The sequence below is a fragment of the Tetrahymena thermophila genome (assembly GCF_000189635.1).
Source record: "Tetrahymena thermophila SB210 genomic scaffold scf_8254814, whole genome shotgun sequence".
NCBI classification, from domain to species: domain Eukaryota; phylum Ciliophora; class Oligohymenophorea; order Hymenostomatida; family Tetrahymenidae; genus Tetrahymena; species Tetrahymena thermophila.
Window position 1 is genome coordinate 277,771 of NW_002476570.1, and position 25,557 is coordinate 303,327.

General features: G+C 22.0%; 5 protein-coding genes across 5 annotated transcripts; all 5 read left to right on the forward strand. All coding sequences in view use genetic code 6, as the record gives it.

The window, feature by feature from the left end:
* Positions 1–1,031: 1,031 nt before the first annotated feature.
* TTHERM_00417860 (H-type lectin domain protein) lies at positions 1,032–4,092 on the forward strand (the record flags this gene model as incomplete). Its single annotated transcript, XM_001007249.2, has 2 exons — positions 1,032–3,983; positions 4,066–4,092. 2 exons carry the CDS (start codon positions 1,032–1,034, stop codon positions 4,090–4,092), a joined length of 2,979 nt encoding a protein of 992 aa, XP_001007249.2.
* Positions 4,093–4,811: 719 nt separating this feature from the next.
* TTHERM_000417849 (transmembrane protein, putative) lies at positions 4,812–5,278 on the forward strand (the record flags this gene model as incomplete). Its single annotated transcript, XM_012795412.1, has 3 exons — positions 4,812–4,966; positions 5,024–5,109; positions 5,160–5,278. 3 exons carry the CDS (start codon positions 4,812–4,814, stop codon positions 5,276–5,278), a joined length of 360 nt encoding a protein of 119 aa, XP_012650866.1.
* A 1,804-nt stretch (positions 5,279–7,082) lies between these two features.
* On the forward strand, positions 7,083–9,640 carry TTHERM_00417850 (hypothetical protein; the record flags this gene model as incomplete). Its single annotated transcript, XM_001007248.2, has 2 exons — positions 7,083–9,562; positions 9,610–9,640. The coding sequence occupies 2 exons, from the start codon at positions 7,083–7,085 to the stop codon at positions 9,638–9,640; spliced, it is 2,511 nt and encodes an 836-aa protein (XP_001007248.2).
* A 2,637-nt stretch (positions 9,641–12,277) lies between these two features.
* On the forward strand, positions 12,278–14,606 carry TTHERM_00417840 (H-type lectin domain protein; the record flags this gene model as incomplete). Its single annotated transcript, XM_001007247.2, has 4 exons — positions 12,278–12,811; positions 12,900–13,058; positions 13,248–13,964; positions 14,028–14,606. 4 exons carry the CDS (start codon positions 12,278–12,280, stop codon positions 14,604–14,606), a joined length of 1,989 nt encoding a protein of 662 aa, XP_001007247.2.
* A 5,499-nt stretch (positions 14,607–20,105) lies between these two features.
* Positions 20,106–22,434, forward strand: TTHERM_00417830 (H-type lectin domain protein; the record flags this gene model as incomplete). Its single annotated transcript, XM_001007246.3, has 2 exons — positions 20,106–20,906; positions 20,974–22,434. The coding sequence occupies 2 exons, from the start codon at positions 20,106–20,108 to the stop codon at positions 22,432–22,434; spliced, it is 2,262 nt and encodes a 753-aa protein (XP_001007246.3).
* Positions 22,435–25,557: the final 3,123 nt, after the last annotated feature.

Below are 25,557 nucleotides of genomic sequence, written 5' to 3' on the forward strand. Positions count from 1 at the left end.
AGTGTATTTATATACCATATATCAAATACATTTAGAATACACCTAAAAAGTGAGTGTATAATTAACAATAATTAATAATCAAAACAGCGTATATTAAGATCAGATAAGCTCTATGATTATAATATTTAAATAGATACCACTATCATTAATTAAATGGAATAATTATTAACTTATTTTAAAGAATTCTAAATGAATCTTCATAATTTTAAGAAGCATATTGTTTATTTAATGGATATATCCAAGATATCAAATAATATCATTAAAAACATTATTTAAAAATGAGAAGCAAAGAAGTAATTTAAAATATATACTACAGGTAATCCTATACCTAAGCCATATGGATATATCGTGAAGATATAACACTGTAATATGGCCTGAGCGGAATTTTAAAACTAGGAACAGCTATATATATATTTAATTTTATTACTCAAAGATTGTAGATTATTTAATTTTTAAAATTTTAATAAGTATTTTTAAAATATTTTAATATTAATAAAATTAAAGTGTTGATGCGTAATCAAATTCTTCTATGAATAATTTTTAGAAATTTAATGAGAATAACATAAATTAATTATTGATTTCTTTAAAAAAATAATTTAAATAACATTACATTTATAATTCAGCTATTTAGATGAAAAATTATGTAAGCATAACATTTTTTATTTTATTTACTGAAAATTCCTTAGTTATCATTTTGGTCATATTAATCATTTTAAATTTTATCCACTCAATAATCAAAAATAGTGCAATCTGTAAATTGTGGTAAATAATATTAATAAGAAAAATTATTTATTTAACTATTTACATAGGTTTTTAAAAAGACTTAATAATTCTTGTAAAATTGAAAATTTAAGAGTGATAATTAGAAATCAAACAAAAAGAGATCAAACAAAGTCTTAAAGATGAAAAAAATATCCATATTTATTTTGCTATTTTTCATTAATCTAAGTTAAATTTTATGTTATAATTACATATAATCTGATAAAGCTGAGAGTAAAAATTTAACTATTATAGTTTATTAAAAGAATGTTATGACAGGTGACTTAAATACATACAACCAGACCATCATTTTTGACTAAACATATAATTAAGTGCCATTCATTTTTTTAGGATTTAATCATTTAGATATAGGCTATAATACATAAAATATATCATATGAGGTTATTGCATCTAGTGTAACCTTAACTTAGGCTACTTTAACTGTATAAAAATTTGATTCTAACTCTATTTATGGACTACATATCTTTTATTTAGTTATTTAAGATATAGATGTTATAGTCTAAAATTTTTAATTGTTTTTAACCAATGGCAATTCATATATTTAAAACTTTAAATTACCTCCTAAAGATGGAACTTAAAATAAGGTTTAATGTCTTATAACTGGAATAAACGTTAAATACTCAAGTAATTCAACAAAATAATTTGGTATTTCAGTAACAAATACATAAAATAATTACACTATTTAAATCTAAGGAAATTAAGATTTATCTTATATTAGAGTTAATTGCTTAGAATATTATTAATACGCCACAGATCCTTATTCAAAAATAGAAGATGTGTAATTTCATACTTCTGAAAATATTAGTGACAGCTAATCACTTTTTTTAAGTACTCTTAATAACTATACTGATAGCTAACTTACTAGTTTTATTGGAATTACTCTAATTGATACATAATTACCTACAGATAAAGTTCTAAGAGCTGGAATATTCTTAGATTAATATAATGAAGCTAACCATTAATAGCCTGTGTTGATATAAACGTGGAATTCAAACACATTAAATACAATCTAAGCATTATTTTTCGACTATCAAATGTATAATTGCAAATAAAATGAATAAACTAATCAAATAAATCATTCAGATCAAAAAAATTGCGTTTAATAATGCCCATAAAGATATTTTAAAGTTTCCTTTCGTACAACTGATATTTGTTAAAGCTGTTAACCTAGTTGCTTAACTTGTAATAATAAAGACTCCTGTTTAACTTGTGATTAAGGAAAATATCTTAATAATTCATAATGTTAAGACTGTGACTCTTCATGCTTAACTTGTGAAAACAAATCTACTAATTGTAAATCTTGCTCTTAAGGAAAATATTTGTATTAAAGTTGCTAAACTTGTGATTCTTCATGCTAAACTTGTGATTCTCCATGCTTAACTTGTAAAAACACTTCTTCTAATTGTACATCTTGCTCTTAAAATAGCATATTATATAATAATTAATGCTATGTATAAAACTAATGTAAATCGAATTCGTTATGCTAATATTGTTTTAATAGCTATTGCATAGTCTGCCAACAAAATAATGTAAATTCTTGTTCAACTTCTTGCCTATCTAATCAATTTAATTATTAATCTTAATGTTCTTCTACTTAACCAGAAAATACATATTGTGATTAGTTTAAATAGTGTACATAATGCTAAAATTCTTGTTTAGCCTGCTCAAGTGATTTAAAATAGTGTATTTCATGTAATAACTAATTTTTATTTGATGGAAGTTGCTATCCTAACTAACCAAACTCTACATAATGCGATAATAATAAAATTTGCACAGCTTGCAAAAATAAGGCATGCTAATCTTGTGACGGCTCCTTAAACAATTGCCTAACATGTCCTTCTTAAAAATATTTATTTTAAAATTAATGTTATTCTACATAACCAAGCTAAACTGGATGTAATAATTATATTTGCAATTCATGCTAAGGGTAAAATTGCATGTTTTGTAATTCTTTAGATTTATAATGCTCAACTTGCATTAATAATTACTATCTTTATAATTCTAAATGCAGCTCTACTCAACCCACTGGGACTCACTGTTCTTTTGATTAAAACAACCACTATTATAATTGTGAAATATGTACAATTTCCGGATGCTAATACTGTAATTCTAATAAAAATGAGTGCTCTACTTGCTCAAGTAATTAGTTTATGTACAATAATAATTGTTATTCTTCATAGCCAGCTGGAACTAATTGCAGACTGTCAAATAATAATTTTTTTACTTGCTCATAGTGTAAATAAAGTGGATGTTTGACATGCTAAAATAATATAAACTAATGCTCTTCCTGCTTAGCAAATTAATTTTTATTTAATTTCTAGTGCTATAATTAGTAACCTTCAGGAACTATTTGTAGTTAGAGTGGAGGAAACTTATAAAATTATAATTGTTAAAGTTGTACTGTTTAAGGATGCTAAGATTGCAATGCACAGATAGATAAGTGTTCTAGTTGTTAAAGTGGATAATATTTTTATAATTCATAATGCTTTAACAAATAGCCAAATTAAACTTACTGTTCAAGTGATAACAACTTTTATAGCTGTAAAAATTGCTTGAATTAGTTATGTCAATCATGTGATAATAGTTTACTTAAATGTATAAGTTGTGTTTACTATCTTTTTGAAGGAAATTGCTATAAGAGCTAACCATAAAACACTTACTGTGATCATACAACTCGTATATGCAATTAATGCTTAAATTAAAGCTGTAAAACTTGCTAATCTAATTTATCAACATGCTCATCTTGCCCAAATTAATATTATATGTTATTAGGTTAGTGTACAAAAGAGTAGCCTGATAATTCTTATTGCGATTAAGAAAAGAATTGTTTTAAATGCAAAGATTAAACTTGTCAAACGTGTGATTAGAATTTATAAAAATGTAAAACATGCCCTCGATAGACTTATCTTTATGAAAATTAATGCCACTAATAATAACCATAAAATTCGTTTTGCCAAAATAAAAGTGAATACTTAACTTGCAAAAATATTTTACAATCTGGATGTAATATTTCATGTGGAGTTTGCTATGGAAAAAACTAAGATTAATGTGTATCATGTTCATCGGAAACTAGAATCTACTAAAAAGATGTTACTACGTGTGAATGTAAAGATGGATATTCTGAAGTTTATGAAATGGACTGCGAAGAGAACTTATTTGCAATAACTATCTTTTTAAATTTAAGTTCACCCTTGACATACGTTGTAATTGCGTTTTCTGTGATTTTTATATTTAACACAAGGCTAATTGTAGTAAACTATTTAATTTAGATTTTATAAATAATAGGATTAATCTACTTTATTCCTACATTGAATCAACATCTAAGTTTTTCATATTACCTGAATTAAATTTCTAAAATGAATTTTTTATCATTTTTTTCCTTGTCTGATTCAGAGTAAACAAATATTTAAAATATTTCTATAATTTCTTTTGCTTTATTGACAATATCTCTAATATTGGGCTTGATATCAAAATATTCACCTAAATAATATAAATTCAAAAAATTTTTTAGATGGAATTTAACTTTAGTAATTTCTAGATACGTTTCCTTATTTACTTTTTATGCTATTTTAAGGTCTGTAATATTAATTTAGTAAGCTAAGGCGCTTTCATTTGTTATTTTATCTTTGGTTTTGCTACCTTACTTAGTTTCTCTTTTTATAATAATAAAAGCAACATATTTATAAATCAAAAAAATAAATGAAATAAATCTATAGCATAAGCAAGAAGGAATGTCGTTAACACAAAGCTAATTTGTGCAGAGCTCTAATATTGATAATAAATTAATTGGTATTTCAACAGAAATCATGAATACATAAGTAACTTATACAGCTATTAGCAAGCAGATAAGGGACAACTCTACTTTAAGTTAAACATTTTGGTTAATAATTGAATTAAAAAAGATAGCAAGTGTGATTGCTATTTGCTTTTTTAATGAATTTAAATACTTATTTTTTTTCTTCTAAGTACTTTCTTTATTTTTTATAGCCTTCATTATTGTAAATAGGCCTTTAATAATAAAACTATAAAATATGATATTAATAGTAGCTGAAAGTTTATTTTTAATAGCAGCTTCAATTGCTTATGTTTTAATTGAAGCAAAAACATATAATTCTACTTATTACAAAGTGTTGGAAATAATATTCATGGCAATAGTGTCTTTTGTTCAATTATCAGCAATCATAATGTATTTAAGGCAAATATACATAATGTTTTTGGATTAATATTAAAAATATGAAATTAGAAGAAAAAGAATTGACTCTCCTTAAAGCCCTCTCAAAAATCCATCAAAAACTATTCAATTAGAAAATATCAGCACTTTTAAATTAAGTAATTTCATTAAAATCTAAATTTTTTTAAATATATATTTTAATAAATAGAAACTATTTCAGCCTGCGAAGATACTTATAAAATATAATTTTAGAATATGCCATCATAGGCAAATTAACCTAAGTTAGTTAGAAGACAATTATCAATGTTCTCAGAAAAAATTATATGAGCATAATAATTTAATTATTTAAAATATTTATTGTTTGTTTTAAATTTTTTTCACATTTACTAAATTAATTTTATTTAATATGATTATAATTACTTCAAAAATTTTTACTCCACTTTTTATAAAATTTAAATATTTTATTTTTTTCAAATAAATTCAAAAAATCCTAATTTTTTTAAATAATATAAATTAAAAAAGAAAAAAATATAAAATAGAATTAACTAATTTGTTTAAAAACAAAAATCAATTTATAATATAAAGGAATCATATTAATGAAATTGTTATTTACTCTTTACGAAATACTTAATACTATATTTTAATATTAAATTACTTTTGTATAAATAGAATACAATAGAAAATAATAATTGTAATTAAAAAAAGTAGATAAGGTATTATTATTATTATTAAAACAAAAATTTAAAATAAATTGAAAACACGTTTTATAAAAAAATTATATTATAAATCTGATTGCTCTTAAAATAAAAAAATGGTATTCAAATTAATAGTCCATAAAAAATATTCAGCATTTTTAGAGTGTTTATTTAATATAATATTAAAATAGGAAAATTAGTTATCTTATATTTTAGAAATCTCTGCTTCTCTTTTTTAATTATAAAGGTTTCATGAGGTTGATAGGAAGAATCAATCTTTCAAATATAAATGGCTGGTTAGCGAAAATCAATTTTGTTTTTCTTTAATAAATTTACTAATACTTAATTTTAGTTTACTAATAATATTTTTAAAAGCTAATCTTATTATTTATCCTGAAATTTAGAGATTAGTGTAAAGAGAAAAATCACACAAGAAATTTTTTACAAGATTTAAATAATTAGTTGATTAAATAAATTTCAAAAGAAATACTTGTAAATATTTGAAAGGTTGAAGCTGGAAATAACACTAAGCATTTTTAATTTTTATAATTTCAAAAATATTAAGAAGATCTTAAAAAATGTTTGATTTGCTATACTAATTAATGTAAAAAGAGAGCACAACTATAATTATTGTAATCTAAAAATCTTTCAAAATGATCTAAATTAATTAAGATATAATTCATTCAAGCTCTAAATAAGATTTCGATCAAAAAATTAAACCATTAAATAAATAAATCGCATTTAATAAAATACAAGCCTCAATTATAGTTAAAGAAAAATAGCTAAACTTCTATGTAATTTAAAAATATTAATAAATTAAAATTATAAATTACTGCCTATGTTTTACACATTAACCTTATACTATTTTATCAAATTTCTATGATATTAAAAATATTACTATTTATGTCTTTAATTGTCAGTAATATTAATAATATAATTAAATAAATTTTCTATTGAAATCTGAGACAGGTTGCATTAGACATTCTCAATACCTTAAATTTCATCAGTTAAGAATTACTTAGACATTTATTGAAAATTCAAAAGCAATCACCACAATTCTAATCTAAATTCAAAGTAAATAGGCAATACATAACACTACGATATAATATGTGGCTACTTTAAAGAAAGGAGTATTATAAATACTTCTTTTGATTAAATTAATTAACTTTGTTGTAAATAATATTTGGAAAATTGCTTTTCTATGTAATATTATCAATTAGGATTTAAATATTATATGGCCAATATTTTGCTTTTATTAAAATTAATTATTGGTTATATCACTTTTTTATCTAATTATTTATTAATTTAATTATACTTTTTGGTTTCTTCTTTGAAAAAATAACTAAAATTTGTGATTTTTATTCAAAGCAATTTCTTTTTAGTAAATTAATTATAAAAGCATATAAAATTAAGTCAAACAATCTTATTTATTAAAAATGAAGACTACTATTTCAATGATATTTTTAACAATATAATTAATATAAATCAATTATGTAATTGCTGATCTGTATACTTTCGCTGATTTCTACGTTGTAAATACTTTAGAAATTGTTAATTATAATAACACCTATCTTAATAGCAGTCCAAATCGAAATAGTAATACAATTAATGTTCCTCTTCCATCATAATTTAATAATCCTTAAGTATTTTTCTGTATTCATTAAGCGGATATAGATACAAGACCAACTTGGGTTGCTTTTTAAGCATCTAGCAAAGTAGATTTAGCTAATAAACAAGTAACATTTACTGCTTAGTAATTTTATGACTCTGCAATAAATAATTTAAGGTTAACATATTTGATAATTGAGCATTAGAGTGTATTTGTTACATAGGAAAGCTATTAAATATCTTCTAATAATAGCTAATTACAAGTATCTATATCTAAATCATATAAAAAATCATCTTCTACTCCACCTTAGATTTATATTTATCTTACAGGATATTAAAGTTAATTGTAAGGTTCTATCAATAAAATTTATTTAAATGTTACTCAATAAGCATCTGGCTTCACTATCATAATCACAAGATCTGACAGTAATATTTAATAAGTTTTTTACAATTACATAGAAATTTATAATGATGGTTCAATTTAATTTCCTCCCTTTGGTTCTGGATAAAATATTGCTCCTTATTATGGATTAAATGGAGCATAAGATTTATCAAATTAGGATAGTACTTCTACTGAGCTTAATACTATAATTAATTATCCTAATGGCTAAGATCGCTTTTCTAGTTATATTACCGTACCAACAAGTATATCTCTTGCAAGCGGGTAATCTCTTAATTATACATAAGTAGGAATTATAATTGGTTTTATTGGCCTTGAGTTTGACATTTCAGATAGAAATTAAGGGATAAGGATGATAGTTTAAGATTTTACCCTGGCTAGTAACTCATTAAATTTTAGGTATCGTACTTGGAATATTGCAAGGCTAAGAGGAGTTGTGTCTTAATATTTGTACATTGATATGATTTAGTGCAGTTAATATTCATCAGTTCCAATTAATAACTCTTCAAATTTTAAATGCATTGCTTCTTGTAATCCTACAGGATAATATTAAAATACTGACTCATCTAGAGGTATTTCAATATGTTCTAGTTGCGATTAATCATGTTTAACTTGTACTGGAGCAAATAGCAATTAATGTTCTTAATGCACACCAGGAAAATATTTAGATACTGCCACTTCTACTTGCTAGCCTTGTAGTAGCACTTGCTCTCAATGTAATAACTCAAGCACTTGTACTTAGTGCTCTCCTAGTTTTCCATATTTTTATAATTCTTAATGCTCGGCAAATTAACCTCCTAATACCTATTGCGATAATGTAACTCTTGTTTGTAAGGCATGTCCATCTTAATGCAACGGTTGTACAATTGACATGAAATGCATTTAATGTAGAAGTTAAACTGATTACTTTCTAAATGGATAATGCACCCCAACAATCCCACCAAACAGCTATTGCAACTAGTACAAATGCATATAATGCCCTGTCTAATGCAATTAATGTAATTAGAATATGTAATGCATTAATTGTGCTGACCCAAGTTATTATTTCTATTAAGGATAGTGCACCTAATAATAACCACCTTAAACATTCTGTTAAAGAAATGATCAACTTAACATTAATTTATTCTGTTAAATTTGCCACCCTGCTTGCAAATCATGTACAGGGCCTTTATAGTCTTAATGTAGCTAATGTAGCGATGGATATATTTTGGATGGTAATTCTACCTGTATATGCTCAGGATAAGGTTAAGCTTTCAACCCATAAACTTAAGCTTGCAGTTAATGCAATATTTCAGGATGTGCTTCTTGCAAATACGATATTAATAAATGTGATAAGTGCTAATAAAGTCTTATATTAGATTAGACAACATCAGAATGTTATTGTCAAAATTAAAATATGTACTTCGATAAAAATCAATAAATTTGTTAGAAAAATACAATTTAACACTGCATTTAATCAGCAAGATATTCAAATCTGTGCATTCAATGCGATGCAGGATATCTCAATGTAAGTTAATAGCTTTGCTCTTATTGTGGCAAAGGTTTATACACAAACTAAAATAATTAATGCGTGAATAAATGCCAAAGTGATTGTTTTGTATGCACAAGCAACTCAAATTGCCTACTAACTAAAGATTAAACAGAAAATAACAACAATAATCTAGAGATAGACTACACCAGCTTTAAGTGCCATTTTTCATGCAGCATATGTAATGGAAATACTGAAATTAATTGTCTTAAATGTAGCTCTCAAACAAGAACTTATTCTTTAACAAATTCTTCATGTGCTTGCAAAAGTGGTTACTTCGAAACAGGAGTAGCAGACTGCTTAAAATATTCAGATTTAGACTTGTCTTTTTTGTCAATAGAAAATTCGTTTTTTATAGTTTTTTTGATTCTTTAAATGCCGTTCATTATTTTTAATAAAAACTTACTAATTATTTAGAATTTTTCAGCTGTTTAAATGGTAGCCCTTTTAAGCTTTGACTCTTAACTATAAACAGATCTAAATTTTGTTAAGTTGCTTAAGCTATTCTAAAAACTTTCTTTCATAAACTTGCTTAACTTCAACTTTATTCAGAATGAAAACTATGAAACACAATTTGAGCTAAATGCCTTGGTTTTACTTACTGCGTTTCAACTAATATCATTATTACTATTTATTTTAAGTTATATAACTAAAATTATAAAATTTAAATATATTACTTAACAAATATTATAAGCAACACACAACTTAACTTCAACAATTTCATTAGCTATTATTTCAAATCTTTTTACTAATTTAAATTAATTATAACAAAGCTAATAGATTATCTTAATAATATCTACATCTATGTAACTAATCTTTACTCTTAATAAAATCAAATATCTACTAGAAAAATCTAACCTACTAACAAAAAATGACCCATCAACTCTTAATGATTTAGAATCTTGTCTGAATAAATCTAATAGCTTAAATTTATAGGATAACAACTAAAGCATATTATAAGCAAATAACGATAACTAAACTAGCGACTGTAATATTAAAAGCAATATCTATAAGATTTTACTTATTTTTGAGATTAAAAGAATAACCATATCAATTCTATTAGCTTTCCTTCAAAGATCTTAAATTTCTTTATTTACAAGTGGAGGGATAGAGCTTTTATTTCTGATCTTAATTTTAGTCAGTTAGCCATTTATAACAAGACTATAAAACATAACTTGTGCCATTATTTAATTATCAGTTTTTTCATGCTTTTTAATTCAAAGTTTTTAAAGGAATAATATAATAATTAATGTAAATGTGGCCTACTTCAGCTAAACGACTAGCTTGTATTTGGTTTAATCTTTCCTTTTAATAGTATTTTTCTTTCAAATCATAATATCGATTTAATGCTTTTTAAATATAATCCTTGTAATATATAAAAAATATAAATCATTACCAAATAATAAAAATAAAATGCCAAACTTAATCAATTAAAAGATCCCCTAGCTGATTAGTAAAGGTAATTTATTTTTATTTACTCATTTTTTTACTAAAATTTATTAAATTAAAAACTAGATATGATAAACTCAATTTTAAGTAACAACTAAAACTCAAGAAATCCATATTTGGTAAGAAGATAATATGCTTTTTCAAGTAAAAGAATGAGTTATAATTGATATATTTGCATTTAAATTATGTTAAATTTCATTTATGTTTTAATTTAATTTATATTTACAAAAAAATAAAATACTAACCAACTACTTTCATCTTTTAAAATAAGATTTTATAGTTTATTTTTTAAATTAAAAATTAAATTTTTAATATAAGTTTTTGTCTTTTAAAAGTCAATTACTTTTTTTATTATACCAATTTGACTGATTGATTTTTTAATTTCTAAAAATATGAATTTATATTTTTATCATTTTAAAATTATAAAGTTAGTGTTTAATAATTTAATAGTTAAATATAAAAATCCTTTATTTTAATAATTTTGATCTTTTATTAATTTTGTATTTTTAATGGATAGTTAAAAATTTAAATCAATCTTAATAAATACATCTTAAAACTTCAAAAATAAATTGTTAGTTTAAAATATCTTCGAAAGTATTTTAAAATAAAAAAAGAAATTTTAAAATAATTAATTTCTGAAATTTTAATGTTAAATATTTCAAATTTAATTTAAAAATTTTATAATAGATAATAATAAAAATATTATCCTAATTAATTTTTTTAAAGAATTTAATGCAAATAGAATATTTTATCATTATTTATTATTTTTTGAGTCTTGATTTTCTAAAATAAGTCTATCCTTAGTTTTTAAATTATAAAATACATATTTTATTTAATTATATTATTTTTATTAACTTAAGTATTAATGATTGATTTCTGTGTATGTAACAACAATGTCAATTAAATTAAATAATTAGATATAAATAGAAAACAATACTTTGATTTAATAATTTACTCTTTCATTTAATTATCAAATCTAGACTTTATTAATATTTTTTTTATACTAACTCGTTCTATAAATTATTTAATTAAAGGGAATATAAATATTAGGTAAGTAAGTCACATATTAAGCTTACAATAAATTTAAAAATTCTATGGTCCAACTTCAATTTACATTATTTAAGATTATGTATGTTATGATCTTAGATTTAATTAGATTATTTTATAATTTTATGAGGCAAAAAGATTAGTAATATTAAATTATTTTTTATTACAAATACCTCTCTAAAAATTTAAAATTAGGTTAAGCGACTTTATTTTGTTATCCTAAAATGAATTTATATTTAGTTCCAATGAAAAGTTTTTTAATTTGAGGAAATATATTTATTATTTTATTGAAATAAAATAACCATTTGAGTTGAAATAGAATCATAAATACTTTTAAAAAACTAAATTTGTTACAATTAATTCAATGATATAAATCCACTTTTGATAATCAATTATATTGAAATTCTATTTATTTTCTAGAAAAAATTAGATTTCTAATTTATAAAATAATAAAAAATAAAAAACAATTCAGAAAGAAATTTATTTAGTTTTGCATTAAAATGAAGCAAATTTTAATCTTCTCCATAATTTTAAATTTGCTATTATAATAGACATTCACTTAAATATATATATAATCTAGTGCTTCTTAGTCTGGTTAAATGCAATTCGCTCAATACTATTCTAATACTTACTGTGAATAAACTGACTAAACTGCTTTTATATCCAATGACTTTTCTTAATAGTTTAATAGTGTTCCTTAAATATTTGTTGGAATTCTCTTCATTGATTTAGATACAACTACTTTAAGAAAAGCCTTCAATTTCACAGTAAAAAGTGTTAATTAAAATCAAATATCAATTCAATTAAATAAATATGGAGGAACATGCATATTTGGAATCCAATTATCATACTTTGCAACAGTAGATCAAGATGTTTAAATATAAAATTATATTCTTACGTTTAATTAGCTGTCTGATATTTAAACATAAAACAATAAGTAATATTAATTTACAATTCCTTAGAAATTAAACTACTAAAGAGGAGTTTAATGTGCAATAACAGGATTTGACTCAATTTACTAAACTCCACCAAGCATCGATGCTACTTATTCACATCGAAACTTATCTACTACAACATAAGTTGATTCATCAAACAACTTTTACTAAATTTAAATACAAGCTCCAGATTTATCAGTAAATCTTAAAATAATTTATATAAATTGCATAGAATATTATATTGGGTAAGCAGGAGATTACTCAATGATTCATAACATTTAATAAGTGTAAACAACATAATAAATCACATCAAATTATAATTTTTAAATAAATCTTGATTCGTCTTTTTCAGGAAATACTATAGCATCATATTTAGGACTCTAATAATTTGACTTGTCTTAACATGAATCTTTAAGATTAGAATATTAAAGCTTTAATTTTTAAAGTAACTAATTCTCATTTTAAGTTACTACTTGGGATGGGAGTATTTTATATTCTTCAACAGCTATATTCTTTCAACATTAAATGATAGACTGCAAATCTAGCTCTAATTAAATCAATTCAAACTATTTAAAATAATGTGTTTCAAAGTGTTAAGATGGTTAATATGAATCTAACTTTTAAACAACTAAAGTGTGTTCTCCTTGCAACCCAATTTGTAAAACTTGCTCAAGTTTAAACGTATGTACTTCTTGCTAATCAAATTAATTTGTTGATCCCTCTACTTAGTCCTGTAGCAACTGCGATCCGAGCTGCCTAACTTGTTAAAATTCTTCTACATAATGCTTAAGTTGTCCTTAAGGTTAGTTTCTTTACAATTAAAATTGTTATTCAATTCAACCATAAGGCACTTATTGCGATCAAAATAAAATATGCTAAGATTGTTAAAGATCTTACTAATGCAATTTATGTGATAATACATTATAAATTTGCATTAGTTGTATTGATTAAAATTTATATTTTTTAAATGGAGTTTGTTCTAATTAATAGCCACCAAACACATACTGCAATTTATAAAAGATATGCCAAAAATGTCCAGACTCATGTAATGGATGCGATTTAAATTTAAATTGTACATAGTGTGCAAATCTATAAAATTACTTTTATTTTGGAAAGTGTCTTTAGTAATAACCACAAAATACCTATTGTAGTGTTAATTTTGGTTTTTAAAAATTTTGCTAAAACTGTCATCCTGCTTGTAGTTAATGTTTTGGAAAATAATTAGATCAGTGTTCGGCTTGCTAGTAGGGATATTAATTAGTTGGTTCTTCTTGTCTTTGTTAACAAGGATATGGTTATAGTACTATTTCTTAATAATGTGAAGCTTGCTAAATTAGTGGATGTATTCAATGTAATAAGAGTTTAAATTAATGCGATATGTGTTAAGTGTAATTTTAATTAGACTAAACAACAGGTAAATGCTACTGTTCAAGCCCTTAATAATATTATTCAACTGAATTATAGTCATGCTTTTAAAATAATATTCATTTCTGTAAAGTCTCATCCAAATTTTAAAATACTTGTGAATAATGTCAAGATGGATATTACAATTTTAATAAATTGCTTTGTAGTTATTGTGGAAAATCGAAATATACAGACTCCTAAAATTAATGTAATAAGGACTGCTAACCTTAGTGTATAATATGCTCAAATAAATCAACATGCCTTCTCTATTAAAATGAAATAGATTCTAATACTAATGGAGATTTGTCAAATAAATCAAATTAAAATATTTGCCATTATAGTTGTGGTTTGTGCAACGGAAGTGGATAATCTAATTGCCTAACTTGTAGCTCATAAACAAGAGTTTATGATATATAGTAGTAAACATGTAATTGTAAAAGTGGTAGATTTGATAAAGGGGATGCTGAATGTTAGGCAGGTTTTGACTTTTAATAAAACTATCTTTGGATATTATAAACTACCTTTGTAACGTTTTTAGTCACCTAATCTTCCTTAGTGTTTTCCAGTTAATTTAGGAAAGCAAATTTGAATTTTTATTTAATGCAATAATTAGTTTTTATAAGTTATGATAATACATTAAGTAAGTCACTAAACTATGCCTAAACGATGAAATAATTTTAATATTTAAGTTTGGTTACTTTTATACCTACATCATTAGTTAATGAAAGCAATTCATAAATCACTAAAGAATGCAACTAAATATTAATTTTATTAATATTTTAGGTTGCTGCTCTTTCAGCTTTTTTTATCTAATATTTTTTGAAATATGAAAAACTAAAGTACTTTGACAAAGAAATACTGTTTAGCTGTAATAGATTAACATCCACCATGAATATAGCATTAATACTTTAGCTATTAATAAAACAAATTAAAGATATTTATAAATCAACACTTTTTTTGCTCATAATAGCATCATTAATTTAACTAGTTCTATAAATATTGGTTTTTAGAAAGATCTATTTGGATTATAAAGGCAATTTTTTAATTACGTCACAATAAGTAAATACATTGAAATTATCTTTGATATTTTAATATCCATATATATCATTTTAAACTAGAGAGTAATATCTTATTTTAAATGCTATCTTAGAAGTAAAAAGAATGATAAATGGTTTAGTGTTTGCATTATTCAGTTAAAATGGATATGAATATTAAATACTCAGTGGTATTTCTCTATTCATAATAATTATAATCATATACTTAAAACCTTTTTATAGCTTATTAGCCAATCTAGAAGCCATAATTATAGAATTTCTAATCTCTTCTTGCTTTATTCTTCATTAATTTTACAGTAAAAATATTCATTAAAATAATGGTACTCTTTACCTTCTTATTATAATGATTACAATAATCTTTATCTAATTATTTGCTACTATTTAAAGCACAATTTAAGTTATCTTTTATATTTATTAAAAAATAAAATATCATAAATCTAAGCCATCTAGCTCAAATACAATCGAGCTCCTTCCTCAATATATTTAAAAAGGTAAAATAATTGTATTTTTAAATTTAAGACTAAATAATTTTTTTTTTAGATAAAATAGATAATATTCTTGCTTATAAAATGTTTAATTACAAAGTATTTAGAATAAAAAATAATAACAGAGATTAAATATGATACATACAATTCATAAAATGAATTTCAAGACCTATATAAAATATATTAATTGTGTTTATAATTTATTTATTGCAAATACTACTTTTATTTGTTTCTTACTACTATTTAAATTAGCAGTCAATTGTGAAAAATTATTAAAATTCTCAAAAGTAATAAATATGTATTTAAGCATGAAAAATAAAATAGTTACAGTGAATTATATCTAAATATTATAAAAATTTAGTTGCCAATTATGAATACTTTTTTAGATTTGATTTAAGATATTTTGAATTTCTTGTTACTGATAGTTAAAAATTTTCATGGTAAAAATAATGTTTGTCTTGATTAAGAACTCTTAATTTGTTTATTTATAACATAAGCTGAATCGACTCTAGAATCTATTTAAATAAATGAATATGAATAAAGTATTTTTTAAACAAACTAACTCAAATAATAAAACATCAAATTTTTACTAATTCTAACATGTCATAATCTGATTTCTTAAAATAAATTTAGTAAATTAAAAAAAATAACACAGGTAAATAAAATTGTTACAAATAAAAATCTTTTTGATTAAAATAATCTACTTACAATAATAATTTATATAATTTACAAATACTCCTTATTAGATTATTTTATGAAATAAAATTTTCATAAAATAATTGATCCTTACATTCTTTAATTACATATGCAATAAATAATAAAGCTACATCATTAGTTGATTTTATATTACTCTAATAATTTACTTCTTCTAAAACTTTTCTAAAAAAAATTTTAAATAACTAGTTTTATTTTATTGTAACAAGTTAACTTTAACAATCAATATGTCACTTTTATTTCAACTTTTTGTATACAAATTTAAAAGTATTAATTTTTTTAATTTAATCTGTTGTATATGCTATTTATCTTACTTTATAAGTGTTAATTTTAAGAAACATTTTTATTGAGTATTAGAACTATTTTACTTCAAAAAGCAATAAACCAATACACAAGCCTTATTGATTCTGTTTGAATCTCCATATACTTCAATTAGTCGAACACAAAATATCTTTATAATTGAAGTATTATTTGAAATAAAAAGAATAATTAGAATTCTATCTATATCATATATTATGTTGATTGAGATATCTTTATTATTTATTAAGCAAATAGTATATTTAAAACAATTCTAAAGCAATCTAGTTAACTTAGAAACTGCTGTTATTGAGCTGGTAATCTCTTCATGATTAGTCTAATTTTTAATTTTATTTTTTTTAATAGTCTATAAAGCTGTTAAATTCTAATTAATTAAAGATACTTTCACCACAAGTTAAATAGAACTTACTTCTTAAAATATCTAAAAAGGTAAATACAACTACAATAGCATTAAATTTTTTTAATGGTAAAATAGATAATATATTTCAATCTAAAATATTTTTTTATAGATTTTACTACGAAGAAAAGATTAAACAATCACATTTATTTATTAAATCAGTAGTTTAAAGTACTTTATATGAGAAATCTCTTCCATAAATTTTTTCAATTTTTAGAAGCAGAGACATTTTTATTTTCTATTTTAATATTTTTGAGAAAGTAAAACAGCTCTATGTTAAATAAATTTTAAATCTTTAAATACCAATAAATGCCAGCATTTTTAAAAATGAAGTATTAAAAAGATTTGAAAATTTGATTGAAAAAAGAAGTACCTATTATATATATTATCTATCAAACATTTATTTTATACTACCAATACTTTCTTAAATGTATTTTTTATAATATTTATTTATAAGGAGTATAATTGATAAAAAAAATTAATTATCTTCTCAAATTCACATTAGTTTTTTTAATGAATATTTCGATGTAATAGCTATATTTTTAATTCTTATTTTTCTACTTTAATAATTTTGAGAAAATAAATAAAATAAATATATGATTAAACAAAACTTTAAATGCCAGTATTTTTAATAATTATATCTCAAAAATAATTGAACATATAACTGAAAAAAGAAATACCCATTATATATATTATCTCTCAAACATCTATTTTATACTATAAATATTTTTAAAAATGTATTTTTTATAATATTTATTGATAAATAGTATTATTTATAATATAAATAGTGTTTTCTTCACAAATTCACATCAGTTTTTTAATAAATATTTCGATGTAATAGCTATATTTTTAATTCTTATTTTTCTATATAAATATTTTGAGAAAATAAAGTAAATACCTTAGTTTCTAATATATTAAGGACATATTCAGATAAAAACTTTTGATCAAATTTAGTCCTTTTTCACAATTTATTGAAAAAAGTCCTTAATATATGGCGTCCTTAATATATGAGAAACCACGGTATACCTTTTTTCCATTCATTTTAACATGGAAATTTTATATTTTGTAATCTTTATATTGAACGAAGGAACTGAGTGAGAGATATAAAGGATAATGGGAATGCGAACTTATTAGAATAAACTAATTTTGTTAAATTTTCATTTAATTTTGTAATTAGATTTATTTTCATATTTATTGAGAGAGAATTTACGTGTTTGTATTTACCACAATTTTTTATAATTGTGCAGATTCAAAAATGTTGGATTTTTTTTAATTTGAGAATAAAAAAAATTTATGCTTTTTAATTCAAAGTATTTAGAGGAATAATATAATAATTAATGTAAATGTGGCCTACTTCAGCTAAACGACGAGCTTGTATTTGATTTAATCTTTCCTTTTAATAATATTTTTCTTTCAAATCATAATATCGATATAATGCTTTTTAAATATAATCCTTGTAAAATATAAAAAATATAAATCATTACCAAATAATAAAAATAAAATGCCAAATTTATTCAATCAAAAGATCCCCTAGCAGATTAGTAAAGGTAATTTATTTTTAGTTACTCATTTTTTTACTAAAATATATTAAATTAAAAAAAATAGATATGATAAACTCAATTTTAAGTAACAATTAAAACTCAAGAAATCCATATTTGGTAAGAAGATAATATGCTTTTTAAATTAAAAGAATGAGTTATAATTGATATATTTGCATTTAAATTATGTTAAATTTCATTTATATTTTAATTTATATTTACGAAATGAAAAAATATATAAAATAAGCATTTGTGTTTTAAAATTTAATTACTTAATTTATTATATCAATGGCTGATTTTTTAATTTCTAAAATATGAATTTATATTTTTATCATTTTCAAATTATAAATTTCGTGTTTAAAAATTTAATAGTTAAATTAATAAATGCAAAATTCGTTTATTTTAATAATTTTTACTTTTTATTAATTTTGAAAAGATAAAAATTAAAATAAATCTTAATAATATCTCTTAAAGCTTCAATAATAAATTGTTAATTTAAAATATATTCAAAAGTAATCTAAAATAAAAAAAGAAATTTTAAAATAATTAATTTCTATAAAAAATAATATTATACAGTAATTCAGATTTAGGTTAAAAATTTTATAATAGATAAAAATAAAAATATTATCCTAATTATTTTTTCATAGAAATAAATTTATTTGCCAATAGAAAATTTTATCGTTATCATTATTGTATTAATTATTTTTAATTTCTTGATATTCTATAATAAATATATCCTTAGCTTATATAAATTATAAAATACCTATTTTATTTGATTATATTATATTTATTATCTTTAGTATTAAAAATTTATTTCTGTATATGTAACAATAATATAAATTAAATAAAATAATTAGAAATATATAAAAGAATACTCAGATCTAATAATTTACTGTTTCATTTAATTATCAAATCTAGATTATATAATTTTTTTTCCATTAACTCATACTGTAAATTGTTTAATTAAAGGGGGAAAAATATTAGGTAAGTAAATCGCATTAGAAGCTTAATATAAATTAAACAATTCTATGGTCTAACTTCAAATTTCTTTTATTCAAGATTATGTAAGTTATAACCTAAGGATTTAATAAGATTATTTTTATACTTTTATGAGACAAAAAGATTAAAAATGTTAATTTTTTATTACAAATACCTCTCTAAAAATTTTAAATTAGGTTAAGAGACTTCATTTTACTATTTTAAAATGAGTTTTTATTTTTTTCTAATGAAAAACTTATTAATTTGAGGAAATACATCTATGATTATATTTAAATAAAAATAATCATTTGAGTTGAAATAGAAAAATAAATTTTTTTAAAAATAACTAAATTTGTTACAATTAATTCTATGATGTAATCGCACTTTTGATAGATCAATTATTTTGAAATTGGATTAATTTTCTTGAAAAATTTGATTTCTGATTTACAAAATAATAAAAAATAAAAAAACAGTTCAAGAAGAAATATATTTAGAATTGCTAAAATGAAGAAAATTTTAATCTTCTCCATAATTTTAAATTTGCTATTATAATAGACATTCACTTAAAAATACATATAATCTAGTTCTTCCTAGTCTGGTGTAATGGAATTCGCTCGTTTCTTGTCTGCTATTTATTGTGGTTAAGTTGACTAAACTGCTATTTTATCCAATAGCTTTTCTTAATAATTCAATAGCGTTCCATAAATATTTATTGGAATTATTTTCTTTGATTTAGATACAACCACTTTAAGAAATACCTTCAATTTTACAGTAAAAAATGTTGATTAAAATCAAGTCTCTATTCAATTAAATAAATATGGACTAACATGCATATTTGGAATCAAAATATAATACTTTGCAACAGTAGATCAAGATGTTTAAATATAAAATTATATTCTTACATTTAATTAGCTCACTGATATTTAAACATAAAACAATAAGTAATATTAATTTACAATTCCATAGAAATTAGCCTATTAAAGAGGAGTTTAATGTGCAATAACAGGATTTGACTCAATTTACTAAATTTCACCAAGTAGCGATACTTCTTATTCACATCGAAACTTATCTACTACAACATAAGTTGATTCATCAAACAACTTTTACTAAATTTAAATACAAGCTCCAGATTTATCAGTAAATCTTAAAATAATTTATATAAATTGCATAGAATATTATGTCGGGTAAGCAGGAGATTATTCAATGATTCATAACGTTTAATAAGAATAGACAACATAATAAATCACAACAAATTAAAATTTTTAAATTAATCTTGATTCATCTTTTACAGGAAATACTATAGCATCATTTCTAGGACTCTAATAATTTGACTTGTCCTAATATAAAGCTTTAAGATTAGAATATAAAAACTTTAATTTTTAAAGTAATTAATTATCTTTTTAAGTAATTACATGGTATTATAGTACTTTATATTCTTCAACAGCTCTATTCTTTTAACATTAAATGATAGACTGCTAATCTAGTTATAATAAAATAAATTCAAACGATTTAAAATAATGTGTTTTAAGGTGTTAAGATGGTTAATATGCAGCTAACTTTTAAACTACTTAAGTGTGTTCTCCTTGCAATCCAATTTGTAAAACTTGCTCAAGTTTAAACGTATGTACTTCTTGCTAATCAAATTAATTTGTAGATACTTCTACTTAGTCCTGTAGCAACTGCGATACAAGCTGCTTAACTTGTTAAAATTCTTCTACATAATGCTTAAGTTGTCCTTAAGGTTTGTTTCTTTACAATTAAAAGTGTTATTCAATTCAACCATAAGGCACTTATTGCGATCAAAATAAAATATGTTAAGATTGTTAAAAATCATACTAATGCAATTTTTGTGATAATACATTATAAATTTGCATTAGTTGTATTGATTAAAATTTATATTTTTTAAATGGAGTTTGTTCTAATTAATAGCCACCAAACACATACTGCAATTTATAAAAGATATGCCAAAAATGTCCAGACTCATGTAATGGATGCGATTTAAATTTAAATTGTACATAGTGCGCAAATCTATAAAATTACTTTTATTTTGGAAAGTGTCTTTAGTAATAACCACAAAATACCTATTGTAGTGTAAATTTTGGTTTTTAAAAATTTTGCTAAAACTGTCATCCTGCTTGTAGTTAATGTTTTGGAAAATAATTAGATCAGTGTTCGGCTTGCTAGTAGGGATATTAATTAGTTGGTTCTTCTTGTCTTTGTTAACAAGGATATGGTTATAGTACTATTTCTTAATAATGTGAAGCTTGCTAAATTAGTGGATGTATTCAATGTAGTAAGAGTTTAAATTAATGCGATATGTGTTAAGTGTAATTTTAATTAGACTAAACAACAGGTAAATGCTACTGCTCTAACCCTTAATAGTATTATTCAACTGAATTATAATAATGCTTTTAAAATAATATTCATTTCTGTAAAGTCTCATCCAAATTTTAAAATACTTGTGAATAATGTCAAGATGGATATTACAATTATAATAAATTTCTTTGTAGCTATTGCGGAAAATCGAAATATACAGACTCCCAAAATTAATGTAATAATGATTGCTAACCTTAGTGTATAATATGCTCAAATAAATCAACATGCCTTCTCTTTTAAGATGAAGTAAATTCTAATACTAATGGAAATTTGCCAATTAATCCAAACTAAAATATTTGCCATTATAGTTGTGGTTTGTGCAATGGAAGTGAGTAATCTAATTGCCTAACTTGCAGCTCATAAACAAGAGTTTATGATATCTAATAGCAAACATGTAATTGTAAAAGTGGTAGATTTGATAAAGGGGATGCTGAATGTTAGGCAGCTTTTGACTTTTAATAAAACTATCTTTGGATATTATAAACTATCTTTGTAACATTTTTAATCACCTAATCTTCCTTAGTGTTTTCCAGTTAATTTAGGAAAGCAAATTTGAATTTTTATTTAATACAATAATTAATTTTTATAAGTTATGATAATACATTAAATACTTCACTAAACTATACCTAAACGATGAAATAATTTTAATATTTAAGTTTGGTTACTTTTATACCTATTTCATTAGTTAATGAAAGCAATTCATAAATTACTTAAAAATGCAACTAAATAGTAATTTTATTAATATTTTAGGTTGCAGTTCTTTCAGCCTTTTTTATCTAAAATTTTTTGAAAAACCAAAAACTAAAGTACTTTGACAAAGAAATACTGTTTAGCTGTAATAGATTAACATCCACCATGAATATAGCATTAATTCTTTAGCTATTAATAAAAGAAATTAAAGATATTTATAAATCAACACTTTTTTTGCTCATAATAGCATTATTAATTTAGCTAATTCTATTAATAATTGTGCTTCGAAAGATCTATTAAGATTATAAAGGTGATTTTTTATTTACATCACAATAAAAAAATACATAGAAATTATCTTTGATATTTTAATATCCTTATATTTCATTTTAAACTAGAGAGTAATATCTTGTTTTAAATGCTATCTTAGAAGTAAAAAGAATGATAAATGGTTTAGTGTTTGCATTTTTCAGTTAAAATGGATATGAATATTAAATACTCAGTGGTATTTCTCTATTCATAATAATTATAATCATATACTTAAAACCATTTCATAGCTTATTAGCCAATCTAGAAGCCATAATTATAGAATTTCTAATCTCTTCTTGCTTTATTCTTCATTAATTTTACAGTAAAAATATATATTAAAATAATGGTACTCCTTACCTTCTTATTATAATGATTACAATAATCGTTATCTAATTATTTGCTATTATTTAAAGCACAATTTAAGTTATCTTTTATATTTATTAAAAAATAAAATATCATAAATCTAAGCCATCTAGCTCAAATACAATCGAGCTCCTTCCTCAATATATTTAAAAAGGTAAAATAATTGTATTTTTTAATTTAAGACTAAAAAATTTTTTTTTTTTAGACAAAATAGATAATATTCTTGTTTCTAAAATGTTTAATTACAAAGTATTTAGAATAAAAAATAATAACAGAGATTAAATATGATACATACAATTTATAAATGAATTTCAAGACCTATATAAAATATATTAATTGTGTTTATAATTTATTTATTGCAAATACTACTTTTATTTGTTTCTTACTACTATTTAAATTGGCAGTTAATTGTGAAAAATTATTTAAATTCTCAAAAGTAATGAATATGTATTTAAACGTGAAAAATATAATAGTTACAGTTAACTATATCAAAATATTATAAAAATTTAGTTGCCAATTATGAATACTTTTTTAGATTTGATTTAAGATATTTTCAATTTCTTGTTACTGATAGTTAAAAATTTTCATGGTAAAATAATGTTTGTCTTGATTAAGAACTCTTAATTGTTTATTTATTACATAAGCTGAATCGACTCTAGAATCTATTTAAATAAATGAATATGAATAAAGTATTTTTTAAACAAACTAACTCAAATAATAAAACATCAAATTTTTACTAATTCTAACATGTCATAATCTGATTTCTTAAAATAAATTTAGTAAATTAAAAAAAATAACACAAGTAAATAATATTGTTACAAATAAAATTTTTTTTTGATTAAAATAATCTACTTCCATTAATAATTTATATAATTTACAAATACTCCTTATTAGATTATTTTATGAAATAAAATTTTCATAAAATAATTGATCCTTACATAGGATAAAAGGTTCTCTAAGATTTTTTTCATAATATATTTATATAGTTTTTTAGTTTTTATTTCATCAACTTTTACATTTTTTAAAAGAATAATTTGTTTTTCAATAAATCGAATCTAGTCGATATCAATAAATAATATAAAAATTAGGCAATAACTAAGCTTTCCATAAATTAAATATAATTTTTAGCTTTAATTACCATAAATAAGCATAATAATTTTAGTTAACATCATAAGAATAGTACCAGTATAGACATTCTATCAAAATAATATTTTCTTTAATTACATATGCAATAAATAATACAGCTATATCATTGATTACTTAGTCTATTACTCTAATAATTTACTTCTTCTAAAATTTTTTTTAATTCAAAATTTAAATAACTAGTTTGATTTTATTGTAACTAGTTAACTTTAACTATCAATATGTCAATTATATTTCAACTTTTTGTATACAAATTTAAAAGTATTAATTTTGCTAATTTACTCTGTCGTATATGCTATAGATCTTACTTTTTTAGTGTTAATTTTAAGAAACATTTTTATTGAGTATTAGAACTATTTTACTCCAAAAAGCAATAAACCAATACACAAGCCTTATCGATTCTGTTTGAATCTCCATATACTTCATTTAGTCGAACACAAAATACCTTCATAATTGAAACCATATTTGAAATAAAAAAAATAATAATAATTCTATCTATATCATATATTATGTTGATTGAGATATCTTTATTATTTATTAAGCAAATAGTATATTTAAAACAATTCTAAAGCAATCTAGTTAACTTAGAAATTGTTGTTATTGAGCTGGTAATCTCTTCATGATTAGTCTAATTTTTAATTTAATTTTTTTAATAGTCTATAAAGCTGTTAAATTCTAATTAATTAAAGATACTTTCACCACAAGTTAAGTAGAACTTACTCCTTAATATATCTAAAAAGGTAAATACAACTACAATAACATTAAATTTTTTTAAAGGTAAAATAGATAATGTAATACGTATAAATTGGACAAAATGGGTTTATATTCTACTGAGTTCGCATTCCCATTATCCTTTATATACAGTTTTTTTATACTTTTTAATTCAAAGTATTTAGAGGAATAATATAATAATTAATGTAAATGTGGCCTACTTCAGCTAAACGATAAGTTTTTATTTGATTTAATATGTCCTTTTAATATTATTTTTCTTTCAAATCATAATATCGATTTAATGCTTTTTAAATATAATCCTTGTAATATATAAAAAATATAAATCATTTCCAAATAATATGAATAAAATGCCAAATTTAATCAATCAAAAGATCCCCTAGCTGATTAGTAAAGGTAATTTATTTTTAGTTACAATAGTTTGTCTTTTTTAAATTAAAAATTAAAT